Raw genomic sequence first — 12,583 nt, 5'->3', positions numbered from 1 at the left:
GACTCCAAAGAACGGATGAGGTAGAACGGCAGTATCCGCGAATCCTGACAGCCCGGATTTCGCGGGGACGAATTCGATGATCTTAATTCTCATCTGAAAGGTTCGGGAGACCAGGGGGTGGAACAGCATGCCGTTTCCAGCTCCAATAGGGAAAGGCGCTGGTCAAGGTGGTATTGATGCACTCCGTCCCGGGAGAGGGGGAATACCACCTTCCTTCTGTCAGCAAATAGCACTGCGGATTATGCAAGGATGTTTCACACTGTAATATACAGTACATGGTCGCGTAGTAGCCATGCAATAAGCGCGCTAGTTCCGTTTTCCGGCGTTGACCGCTTCGTTGATCTCCTCCTCATCCCTTCCAAATCTCTCGGTACCCAGCAAGGGCCCAGGAGGGGTCGTGAAATAGCTTTTCTGTCTCCCGTTTCCCCGGAACGAGAAAGGCATCGGTTCACAGAATGAAGATCCAGAGAGTGGAGGATGATTTCCAGGTCTGTACCCCTGACCTGGAAAAGACCGTTCCTGAGTCAACCGATACATTTCCAGAATCTGTCGAAGATGGTCCTGGAAAGACCTCCGTCGATGATGTCGGCGAGAGTAGTAGTAGTAGCAATGACGAGACGGGCGTGCAGCACCTCAACCGCCTGCAGTTCGCCACGCTGAGCCTCGCCATGGCCCTGTCGGTGTTCCTGATGGCGCTTGACGAGTCCATCATCGCGACGGCCATCCCGCGCATCACCGACGACTTCCGCTCGCTCAACGACGTCGGGTGGTACGGCTCGGGCTACATGATGACCATGGCGTGCTTCCAGCTCACCTTCGGCAAGCTCTACAAGCACCTGTCGAGCAAGTGGGTTCTCCTCTCGTCGCTGCTCGTCTTCGAGGTGGGCAGCGCTGTCAGCGGCTCGGCCCCGTCGTCCGCCGCCCTCATCGCCGGCCGCGTGGTCGCGGGCATCGGCGCCAGCGGCATCGTCAGCGGCGTCCTCATCGTCGTCTCCCAGGTCGTGCCCCTGCGCCAGCGCGCCATCTACACCTCCTCCGTGGGCAGCATCTACGGCGTCGCCGCCGTCTGCGGCCCCTTGTTGGGAGGGGGTCTTGACCGACAGCCGCCTCACCTGGCGCTGGTGCTTCTACATCAACCTTCCGCTCGGCGCCGCCGCCGCGCTCGCCACTTTGCTCCTGTACCACCCGCCCCCCACCACCGACACGTCCAAGGACGACGAAAACCGGCGGCTGCGGTCCGCGGCCGACTGGGCCCTGATGTTGGACCCCCTCGGCCTGTCGCTGTTCACGGGCGCCATTATCTGCCTCTTCTTCGCGCTGCACGTCAGCGGTTTTCTGGGCTGGGCCGCGCCGGCGCCCATCGCCCTGCTCGTGGCCTTCGGCCTGCTGCTGCTCGCGTTCGCGGCCGTGCAGGCGTGGCTCGGCGAGCGCGGCACGCTGCCGCCGCGCATCGCCCGCATGCGCCGCGTCGTCTGCGCCTCCCTGTACGCCTTCCTGCTCGACAGCGTGTACTACGTCGTCGCCTACTTCCTGCCCATCTGGTTCCAGGCCGTCGCGGGCGTGCGCGCCCGCGACTCGGGCATCCGGCTGATCCCCATCATCGCGGCCGCCGTGCTCTGCTCGCTGGTCTCGGGCGTCGTCGTGGCCAAGACGGGCCACTACGCGCCCGCCGTCTTCCTGTCCGCCCTCGTCTCCGCCGCGGGCGCGGGCTTGCTGAGCACCATCACGCCGAGCAGCGGGTCGGGCGAGTGGATCGGGTACCAGACCCTGGTCGGCGTCGGCGTTGGGCTGGGCATGCAGCAGGGCGCCGTCGTCGTCCAGATCGGGCTCGGGCCGGGCGACATCCCCACCGCCATCGCGGCCGTCACCCTGTTCCAGGCGCTCGGGTCGGCCGTGATGCTGAGCGTCACGCAAAACGTCTTCGCGTCGCGCGTATATGCGCAGCTCCACGAGGCCGACGGCCGGCTCACGCGCGAGATGATCACCAACACGGGCGCGACGGAGATCATCAATTTGGCGCCCCCTGGCCAGCATGATGTTTTCCGGGATGCGTTTAGTCTGGCCATCTCGCAGTGTTTCTATGTAGCGGTGGCGGCCGGAGCTCTGTCCGCTCTATTTGGATTCGGGCTCGGGTTTCAAGAAGATGCAGCATTGAAATTGTACGGATTCTACCAGAGGATACTTCGAACTGGTTTACCCCCTTAAATGTTCGGACCGCTCAAGTGTTATTAGTATATCTCACGATTCTAAGTCAAGAAACAATGACGGAATCGAGAACGTGCCGCCGGCCCTTCCTCTGTGATTGGGTCTTAATTCATCATATATCGTAACGTAAACACTGTTAATTATTGTAGTGTCCGTTTCTTCAACATCTGTCAGAAACGATGGTTATAGGGTAAAAGCGTCAGCAGCGGAGCCCACCCGACTGCATACAATCCCAGCTTGTCACCTGCAAGAAAATCCTCTGATGAGGAAAACCACAAAAGGCATGCTACATGACTGTGACAGTAATTACGTGGCCGTGCCACGGGCGTAAGCTGACCGCCGTAGTAGCCTGGTTTCGCTTGCTCCGTCGTTAGGCCCGCGCTATCAAAGAAAGGCAGGAGATCAGCATCGGGCAACATCCGCTGCTTCGCCGATGTAACTCCGCGTCGCCGTATGCAGAAGGTCCGGTCAGCATCTTGTTAGCTCCGCACCCCTCCGAAATCCCACGAATCCATGCATCATCTGAGGATTCATAGTTGACAGTAAGAACATTACCGTCCATTGAAAAGTCACACTCAAACTCACTCATGGTACATGCGCTACCCAGTTGTTACGCCACCTTGCACATGTACGTAGAGACAGGGGGCGGTCCGAATAGCTCCCTCAACCGAGATCGTAAAAGACTTCCAAGATAGAAAAATCAAACCTCACACAGCATTGCCACTCAACACAGGGGATTACTTAAATCAAACTCAAGATGACTGGTGGACTGGAACCTACGATGGCCATCATCGGCTGCGGTACGGCTCAACAACCCCGCCCACATCTACTTACCCCCTCTCCTTGTCTGGCACCACTAACAGCCAAACTGTCGGGATATATTAGGTAGCCTCGGCAGCGTCATACTTCAGCGCGTGCTTGAACTGAGCGACGAGCAGCTAGGTGCAAGAGACGTCGGCGACTCCCGCGGAATGCTGCTGCTGCCCACACGCTTCTTGGCCTGCGTCCGCACTCCCGAGAGCGCCTCACGCCTGAAGGACCGCTTCGCTGTGTACGTCGTCGTCGACGATTCTACAGCTACGAAGCAGCAGCAGAAAAGGTCGGTCGAGGTTATATGCGGCGCCGGTCGCAACGTCGAGGCCGTGCGCCAGTCCACCGTAGTCCTCCTGGGCTGCCAGCCATCGCAGGTTGCGGACGTCGTGGCCGAGGAGGGCATGGTCGACGCGCTGCGTGGGAAACTCGTGCTAAACATCTGCGCGGGCATCACGGACGCGGTGCTGTGGGGTCTGATCTGTCGTCGTTCTTCTTCTTCTTCTTCTTCTTCTTCTCCTTCTCCTTCTTCCAACGGCGCTGCTGCTGCTGTTGCTGCCGACAGAAGGATCAGAAGAGAGGACTACTACTTCGTGCACGCCATGCCCAACGCCGCCAGCCTCGTGGGCCAGTCCGAGAGCATCGTCAACCCGCGGCCCGCCAACTTCCCAGAGCGGTACAACGTACTAACCGACTGGATCCTGGGCGCCATCGGCCACGTGACCGAGCTGCCCCGCGAGCTCATGGCCGTCGGCACCGTGACGGCGGGCTGCGCCGTCGGGTTCCTCGCCCCCGTGCTCCAGGGGATCGCGGCCGGGGCCGGGGCCGGGGCCGCGGGCCTCGACAGGGACGTCGCGCTCCGGATGGCGGCGCAGGCCGTCAAGGGCGCTGCCGAGCTGGTGCTGGCCCAGGGCAAGACGCCGGACGACTTGGTCAGGGAGGTCGCGACGCCCGGGGGCTGTACGGCTCGGGGGCTTCAGGTGCTCGCGGACAAGGGGCGGACGGGGAATGTGGCTATGGCGTTCGAGGCGGCGGTGAAGGAGGCGGTGGCGAGGATATTCGAGCTGGAGGCGTCGTCCAATGGGGTCGACTCAACGGCATAGCAAAAATGACTGAGAGATACTCTGTTTTTTTCTAGAAACCCCTTAAAATTGAAAATGATTTTCATTTATTACAGCAACACGAGATATTATATAATTACGATAGTTAGTGGTTATTATAATTAAGGGAGGTGTAAAATCATAGTAATTATAAATTAAACGTAGCTTAATACCGTACGACTTTATTTCATGTATCGTATAGAAATAGACCGAATCTGTACGTTACTAATATCTATACGATAGGGCTCAGGGGAAGGGGCAAGAAGAAAGGACAAAGGAGAAGGACAAGGGGAAAGGACAGGAATAAAAATGACTTAACGGGTGTAATTTGGTCAAAGTATTTTACTATATGCTCTTACATAATTTACCTTGCTACTGCTTAGTGTAGTGTTTCCAGATCTGTCTATCGGGCCAAAGCTATCTCTTCGCTCGTCTTATGAACAGTTCACCATAATACTGTTACCGACTAGAGTTATCCTGCCGAGGCCGTGCATGCGAGGAGAAATGTCACCCCTGTAAAGTTCCGAAGGCCTGAATGCAAATGGCGATCTATCTTAAGGGGCAACCTATTCTACCACTCATCCTCTCCCGGGATTCACACGTTCGCGCGCGCATGCATTGTTAGGTCGTCATCATAAAGGCAGGCCGATTAGTACTTAAGGTTTCGTCAGTTTGGGCACTCTGCTTACTTACTTGCACATCTCCCATAAGTCCAAACGCCAACCCTCCGCATCTCCATCTCCCCGGCCCGCGGCAAGACCAGCATCGTCGACGACTGGGGACTGAGCAAGACCTCTTCGCGCGCAGCGGCGACGCGATCGCGCATGACGGGGTCGCCCTGCCGCATCAGCCCGTCGTCCGGGATCTTGTTGTTGCTGTCATGGTCGTCGACAGCATGCTCAAAGTACCGCGCGAAGAGCCGTTGCGGGAACCCGGTCTCAAGGATCTGTTGGGTGATATCCGCATCGGTCAGCGCCAGATACTGGTCGAGCGACGTTTGGCTGGACGACCCTGTTGTTGAAAGGGGTGGTGGTGGAGGAGACGGTGTGGAAGAAAATAGCGTGACTGAAGGCGGCGCAACGGCCGAATAGGAGGCGGGTGGAGGTGAAGGGGGATCGGGATACACGGAGAGTTGTAACGGTGAGATGAAGGTTGGGTCACTACCGTTACTGCTGCCATTGCCGTTGCCGTTCCCGCTGCGGCTCTGCACCATCGGAGGAGAAAGGGGAGTAGAAGAAGCGCAACTCGGGATTTCCACCCCACGAGGCACGTGGTGCATCGCGAACACCTGCTGGTGCGCAGGCGGCCTTACGCCCAGCCCCCCGACATTGCCTCGAGCCAGCTCGTACCCAACAGACCAGACCCCACGCTCCGCGTCAACCCGCGCGTACCACGGCCACACCATCGGCGACGGCGGCCGCTCCCAGCGCCCCGGCAGCGGCGCGCAGCGGCCGTGGGCCGCATTGCGGTCCCAGACCTGGGCCAGCTCGCCGAGATAGAGCGCCGTGGTCCGGTACGTGCGGGCCGCCTCGGTGCAGTACTGCTCCTTCTGGGCGACCCTCCTGGCTTGCGCGTCCCTGGTACTTGCCTCGTTGACCATGGGGTGGAACTTCTTCAGCAACCACTTGGCCTTGGTCAACGCCTTGGACTAGTGGGACCGTCTTGCTCCGAGGCTGTGCAGGTCCGTGCCGGCCTGGTAGAAGTCCCAGCGGAGGGCGACGAACCAGGGCTCCTCATTGAGCAGGGACAGATCGTCAACCTTGCCGTTTTCTTCTGCCGTTCCCGGCTCTCTTCTCAGGTGATAGACGACATTGTTGGGACACTGGCTGGGTTCAGAGGCCCCGCACATTGGCGTCCGGACGAGACGGCAGCAATCGCCATGCCAGGCACAGCGGTCCTCGGGGTTCACAGAGACAGCAGCGCTCGAGGCGCCGTTGTTCCTACTACTACATGGCACCGGGCACGGATTTCGCGCGGGCTCGGCGTAGGGGTTGAAGACGGTACAGTCCGTCATGGGGTTGAGAATACACAGGGGACGGGTCTCGTGCCCATCATAGCAGTAGTGGGCAAAGAGTGTCAGGCACATGGTGTATTTCCGGACTCAAGGTCAACACTATAACCAGCCTCTCTAAGATGTCGGCCCCAAGGCCCTTTAAGGATGCCAAACTCCATAATCCCATTCCTATGCCATACGCCAGCCTTTGAAGGCCAGCCAAACAGGAGCTTTATGACATATTTTGATAGCTATGGTGGGAATCGATAAACAAAGCCCCAAAAATGCAGCAGCCCTTGCTTTCTTTGCTGTCCAAAGCCTGCGAACGAACAAAATACAAAAACGCAATGCTATTGTCCTATTGTAACTCCCTTCCAGTCCGCCCTCTTGGGTTCATGCAGCCAACTATAAGAATTCCTAACCAGGTAGTGAATAGTAGTGGTAGTAAAGCAAAGGACGATGATTCCCAAATGAGGATCCCCCATCTACATACCACCGAAAGACCCTACAATGCAAAAACACCCCTTGTGCGTTTACCCTGGGTATCACTGAAATTCTGCCCTCGAACAAACGCCGTTCCCTCGAGTACTCGTCGTTCTGTCTGCTACTTCATCCCCTTCTTCTTCCCTTCTTCGTCATCATCAACGTCGTCGTTTTCATCATCACGCCCTGCGCGTTTCGCTCTTCCAGGAGCCCATCCTGGCGCATTTCCTGGCGCATTCCCGCGCCTCCACTGACCGACTGGAGCCCACCAATTTCTCATGTAGTGAGGCTGTCATCTGGAAGGCCTTTGTCTTTCCGCTCTTCCTGCAACGAGCGAATGAGCTTGTTGATTGTACCCCCGTCGCGCAGCTTCTCTACCTCTTTGACCGCCTCGTCCTCTTCCATGCCTTCGGCGATAAAATCTTTGATTTTATCCCATATCACTTTGCGTCGCGAGTACCAGGTTCTTCCCCGTGGCTCGGGCCGCCATCGCGATCCCCAGGTTGCGTCCAGCTCTTCTATGGCGGGTTGGCCATCCATGCCCTCCCTGTATTCCTTCCACACCTCCTCCACCGTGCCGACCGTTCTGTAGTCATATGCCGGAGGCCCCGGGTCTGCGGCGCCTGTGCGGAGGACTGTTTCGGCAGAAGGCGCGCGTCGCTGTGCGGTTGTAACGGAGATTGCGGCGGGGGCCTTGTCGGTCGGTTAGCCATAGAGGCCGGCGGTCGTGGAGGGCTCGACTGAGGCCCCTGGGGTGCAATAGGCGGAGGTGCCGGAGCGACGGGGACTCTGGGCAGTCGAGTATGATCTCCACCAAACGGGTTTGGGGGCGAGGACTGCAGATGGGCGATGGCGGCTTGATGCGCGGCTGACTGGCCGTTATAGAAGGCGGCCAGACTGCTCCGGAGCTCGTTTAATTGATGGGCGATGCTCTCGTACTGCGCCGATATGCTCGCGACGTATTGTTGATGTTGGTTTTGGATCTGGAGTATGGTCGCCATGAGTTGCTCGGGGGTCCTGCCCACCAGCTGCTCTTCGGTGATCACAGCCGGCATGGGGGGAGCGGGCGCGTGGGCAGGACCCGGCGCCAGGATATGCTGATGGGGATATTGAGGAGGCGGCGGATGGTGGAGAGGCGGCGGAGGTGGCGCCGGGGGAGCGGTCGTGGGAGTCTGCATTATTGAGGCGCCGGCCAGACCAGCACCAGCGGTAGAGCCAACCGAGCCTTTGGTCGCATGTCGCTTCGTGGGCGTGGAAGTGGCGCCGGCAGCTCGATGCAGGTCGGATGTGGCCGGGCGCTTTGTCCCCGCCGTTGAGCCTGGGGTGGGTAATATACCTTGGCCGCCAGATGTTGCTGATGGCGAAGGCAGCATTTCTCAAATCAAGGAGGGGCCAAAAAACTTGAAGTTGCAGCGACAGACAATCCAAAAACAAAAAAAAAGAACGATGTGACTGTCGAGGGGTGCGGGTTTTCTTAATATGCTTGTTAGGCCAGGGTCCCAAAGTAGGTAGGTAACAACCAAAAAGGGCCAAACTGGGAATAAAACAAAAATAACCACGGGAATCTGGGATTAAAAAAAGTACGTCAAGCCGAAAGAATCGAAGTAGAGGTAACAGGAAATAAGCTGGCCGGACTGGCCGGACACTTCCAGAGTGAGAGTGAGACGAGGAAACAGGAGAGACTTGGAGCAGAATGGGAAAAGAGTAGTTGAGTAAGGTTCATAAAAAACCCGAGGATTTCCAGACGGCAAGGCCAGGCAATGCAACAAGAGACATGGGATGGAATGGGAAAAAGAAGAGTGATCAAATGTCTTGTCGGGCGCGCAAGGTTATGCACAAATATGCATCATCCATGCACGTACAGTCAATCAGAGACCTGCAGCAACTGTACATGTAACCACCGGACATCGGCTTGGGTCACCTGTGTGGTCACTGGGTGCTCAAGTGCTGTCCGTTACTGGTTACTGGCCACTGACTTACTGGTTTGCGTGAAGCGAGTAAGACTGTAAGAGCGCTGACGACGCGGGGCAGATGGAGAGAGGGGAGTAACGTAGGAAACTGGTTAGTAGGGAACACAGCTCGCTCACAGCCAGCACACACTCTCTCCCGACTGCCCGCCTTCTGCCCGCCTGCCGCCCGTTGGATTCCACCCACCCTCTCTTTTCCATAAGGCATTGATGGCAAGCCCAATGGACCAGTCAGATCATCCTCCGATGGAGCCGTTGCGTTACAGAGTGAGACAGCCAACAGCCAAAAGCCCATTTCCTAGGTTTGCAGTCACGTGACAAGTGTGGCTTAGCCGCTTCTGTCCTGTCTGTGACGTGTGGACACATTCAGAGTGAGTGAATGACTTGTGCCATATGGAACTGCTTAGTAGCGACTTGTGACTGGCAGTATTTTTTTAGTTCCGAGCTTAATCAAACGGGATCATGCAAGTCTTCGAAATATATTACTCGTCATGGTTGTGTCTACCGTGTACGTACATGTATCCCCGGATCGCTGTGTCTTGCCCGAAATACCAGGCTATGCAGAGTGACATAATCCAGTACTTGCTATGCCTTGTTTACATAAAGAAAACTACTTTAGCTTGTCGCAACACTGCATTTAACGCGATTAGGATCCGAGTCACCAAATGCTAGACCGAAACTCCAAGCTGCGATGAATGTAATCTAGAATAAGAAGAATTCCTTGCGAAAAAGGAAGACATTGCTAAAAGTGCAGATTGCCTCGGACAGAGGAATGCGAAGCGCAAAAAAAGCAGAGAAAACAACAAAAAAGAAACAGCTCGTGCCCTGGATCGAACAGGGGTTGCCAGAATTTTGATGGTCGGTCAGAATCTGGAGTGATAGCCACTACACTACACAAGCTTGGGTCAGAGTTCGGAAGGTGAATGTGAATCCGTATCCAATTAAAATACATATAGCACTACTAGCTCGCAACATAAAAACATCGACTGGCATTACGCTTCTACATCTCATTCCGAATATGTATACCTGCAAAATATCAATGACATCACTAAGTGGCTAACATAATAGCGCTGCAAAGGCCAAATAGAAACAAATGGTGGCGTAGAGCCGAGTTGGACATACATATCTGACAGAAAGGGGGGAGTTGGGCAACAAATAGACCCCGTGTGTTCGAGCCGAATTGTTAGTGCTTCTATCATGTTACCTACTTATAATAGTATCTTTGGCTCATGGATAGTTAACTTGATGGTTTCATGACGCCAGTCACGCAGAAACTTGTGTGTTATCAGTCAGGCACGTCGCGCCCAGGTATATGGCAACTGCAGCATCCTTTCTCCTTGGATATGTAGTAAGTATGCCGGCGCCACTAAGAGTACGGCAGCGACGGCATGATGCCCCATCGCACGCAAATGGCACCAATCCGGGGGCCAATCTTATCCGCTATGCTGGTCTAGACCTTTGACAGATATTAGTCCACCTCTATCGCATTTGGGTACCGTACTATGAAAGGCGGGTGAGCGATTTCCGCGAAGCAAGCCTGCATGCAACATGACCAATATCTGCACCTAACGCTGTCCCCTCTCATTGGGCTCGGAGAAATTGGGGTGCGCAGAAGTCTTCTGTTCTGTCGTCCCTGGCCAGGCTGATATCGAGAGGGGTCGATGAACTAGGACATGCAGTATCGCCGTGTTAACTATTCGGGTTATCGTTTGGTCACCTAGTTTGAGACGATACGAACGCAACATTTCAATTTTAAAGAGATCGTGAGTATACTATTACTCGCACTCTCTCCCCGCTGACACGTTGATCTCTTTAGGAATTCTTTATGAGATGCAATGCTAATTTCGAGTTCATATGTCCTTCGAGTATCCTCTCCGATGTACTTCTCGGGTTTCCCTTATTAAGAATTCACTTTGTTGCTTGTCTCGTGCTCACTCATTCGCCGAAAACGAAAAAGGGGGCCAGCAGGATAGCATTGTGCAATATGATATACGTACGCATCAAGTTTTACCAGCAAGACATGATACACGCAAAAGGAACTCCTATGCGTCTTTTTCTTTCTTTCGGTGTCTTCTATTGTCTTGTCTAGTACTCTTGCCATATATCCGTTAGGTAGCGGAAGTTATACTCGGGATAGCTACTAAGGGGGAGCTTTCGTTCCCCTAGTGATATAAGCACGAGAATATTTCGGACAAGCTTCCCCATAGAACTGCGGTGACTGAAGTCGTGGTAAGACTGGGCAGATTCAGGGGTTAAGAAAATGACCCTGAGGTGGCGTAAGATCCCTTGCGAGCAAAACCAGCTCGGGCAGTGCAACTGACTCCGGATGCATCAGCAAAGTCCTTACCAAGACTGATGACTCGTCTGGTCAACAAAATGGACTACGCGCACCAGTTTTGGAATAGTTCTTCACAGTATCTCTCTCTTATTTATCTTGCCATGAGCTCCCGAGAAAATGTCGTAATGTTGTACTATTGTTTATGGATAAGAAATAGTTCATGTAAGTACGTTCTTTCCTACTTCTAATGAGCGCCAAGCTAGCCTATCAATAACGAAAGACTGGCAGCCAGCAGTTTACCCCAAACAACTATGGGGTTGCCAGCATGGAGAGCATCTTACTCCGGATTCCAGGTATGGGGGCTTGGGGCAATGGGATCGACTATCCACCGCCAAATGGCATGATGAGTCGATACTCCATACGTGATATGATATGACGATTACCTGTTAGGCCAAAGAGTTCTCGCAGAAGCGAGCTTTGCCCGATCTGGATGTTGTCGTCTTCGCAAAGGGGAGGAACGTGGGTGTTTCTGTGGGTTTGTGGTCGCTTTTTACAGCTGTACCATATGTGTAATGGGCCTTTTCGATCCCGGTCAGCAAGAAGGGGCAGTTGCAGAGAAAAGCCACTGGACGCTACTTGGGTATAGCACTATGCTACCACGAAGAAGAGTCCCCAGAACAGCTTGGAGTCGGTCCAATTCACCCACATCTGTGTGCTAGTGTTCTGGAAAACATCTCCTGAACCTCTTACGGAGAATTCTTGAAAGCGTGATTAGCGCAGGCACACCCGTGCCCGAACAAGCGGCGGGCAAGCAGATCGAATTCGGATATTGATGACACCATGATAACCAAATGTCCCCGAGGCTGGATGAACTAGTACGAGACCCAGGCCCCCTCGGAGCCGAAATGTTTTCTGTGTACTAGGATATCTGGGTATAGATCAAATACGTACACCCCTTGGCCAGGGGCATTAGTGCTTCTGTAAATCCGGGAGCAAGGGACGAAGCTTGACCAAAACAAGCTGTCCCCATAGGGCACCATCTAATCCGATCGCACCTACAATATAAGGGGCTACCCCAGAACTTCGCAACTATATCCGGGATGTGGATATCGACTTATCTGGGGGATTGGGGGGGGGGGGGCGCAATTTGGTTAATAGCAGTTCACCGATACTGGGTTTAGAACGCACACCGTTGACGCCTTCTGTGTTCGATAGATTCTAGTTGTCGTTCGTCCCAAGAGAGATGCCATGGTTTATTTGTACCTTGTGATAAGAAGCAGCTATCTAGGATCTCGTGCACCAGGTTGCTGCCTTGTGACGGTTTTGGTATATCTTAGCAGTTCTCAGCCGCTTCGCGATCCTGATCATTCTTGACCCTCTGATTTAGTCATTGATTCAGTCGTTGGGCTACTATACAGCTAGGGCTTCTTAGCCGCTGAGTTGGGTCAGCCGCTAGAACTCCTTGCTGGCTAGTCTTTCTAGTCGCTTACTGTGCCTGGTTTATCTCCCTTATCTAGGCTGCCTAGTTGCCAACTATCGCCAGCTATCCCACAGCCACCCTACCTGCTACTACATAAACTGCTCACTTGCTAGTAGTAGAAATCAGGGAATCTCGTACCATATAGGACGACAACATCAACGACACACTACACACGGGTGCGCCAAGTGGTGGGCAAGTAGCCACTCATAGGTAGTGACTAAGACGAGTAGATGGAGCTAGTTACCCACTAGGAGGATGCTTTAGAGA

The 12,583-nt window shown here is 54.8% G+C and overlaps 5 protein-coding genes across 5 annotated transcripts; 2 read left to right on the top strand and 3 right to left on the bottom strand.

Annotated features, from left to right (window-relative positions):
* Positions 1 to 455: 455 nt before the first annotated feature.
* Positions 456 to 2,205, top strand: PG994_006685 (MFS general substrate transporter; the record flags this gene model as incomplete). The annotated part of the gene is made up of 2 exons (XM_066858094.1): positions 456 to 1,078; positions 1,104 to 2,205. 2 exons carry the CDS (start codon positions 456 to 458, stop codon positions 2,203 to 2,205), a joined length of 1,725 nt encoding a protein of 574 aa, XP_066717363.1.
* Positions 2,206 to 2,962: 757 nt separating this feature from the next.
* PG994_006684 (pyrroline-5-carboxylate reductase) lies at positions 2,963 to 4,118 on the top strand (the record flags this gene model as incomplete). The annotated part of the gene is made up of 2 exons (XM_066858093.1): positions 2,963 to 3,005; positions 3,091 to 4,118. The coding sequence occupies 2 exons, from the start codon at positions 2,963 to 2,965 to the stop codon at positions 4,116 to 4,118; spliced, it is 1,071 nt and encodes a 356-aa protein (XP_066717362.1).
* A 682-nt stretch (positions 4,119 to 4,800) lies between these two features.
* PG994_006683 (uncharacterized protein) lies at positions 4,801 to 5,715 on the bottom strand (the record flags this gene model as incomplete). The annotated part of the gene is made up of 1 exon (XM_066858092.1): positions 4,801 to 5,715. One exon carries the CDS (start codon positions 5,713 to 5,715, stop codon positions 4,801 to 4,803), a length of 915 nt encoding a protein of 304 aa, XP_066717361.1.
* A 48-nt stretch (positions 5,716 to 5,763) lies between these two features.
* PG994_006682 (uncharacterized protein) lies at positions 5,764 to 6,201 on the bottom strand (the record flags this gene model as incomplete). Its single annotated transcript, XM_066858091.1, has 1 exon — positions 5,764 to 6,201. One exon carries the CDS (start codon positions 6,199 to 6,201, stop codon positions 5,764 to 5,766), a length of 438 nt encoding a protein of 145 aa, XP_066717360.1.
* A 666-nt stretch (positions 6,202 to 6,867) lies between these two features.
* Positions 6,868 to 7,964, bottom strand: PG994_006681 (uncharacterized protein; the record flags this gene model as incomplete). Its single annotated transcript, XM_066858090.1, has 2 exons — positions 6,868 to 7,177; positions 7,228 to 7,964. The coding sequence occupies 2 exons, from the start codon at positions 7,962 to 7,964 to the stop codon at positions 6,868 to 6,870; spliced, it is 1,047 nt and encodes a 348-aa protein (XP_066717359.1).
* Between the last annotated feature and the right edge of the window lie 4,619 nt (positions 7,965 to 12,583).

The sequence above is a fragment of the Apiospora phragmitis genome (genome assembly GCF_038363925.1).
Source record: "Apiospora phragmitis strain CBS 135458 chromosome Unknown utg000006l:1.0-5683423.0:1.0-5690449.0, whole genome shotgun sequence".
In the NCBI taxonomy this organism is placed as follows: Eukaryota; Fungi; Ascomycota; class Sordariomycetes; order Amphisphaeriales; family Apiosporaceae; genus Apiospora; species Apiospora phragmitis.
The sequence above is the reverse complement of the archived record's forward strand: the minus strand, read 5'-3'. Positions and strand labels throughout refer to the sequence as shown.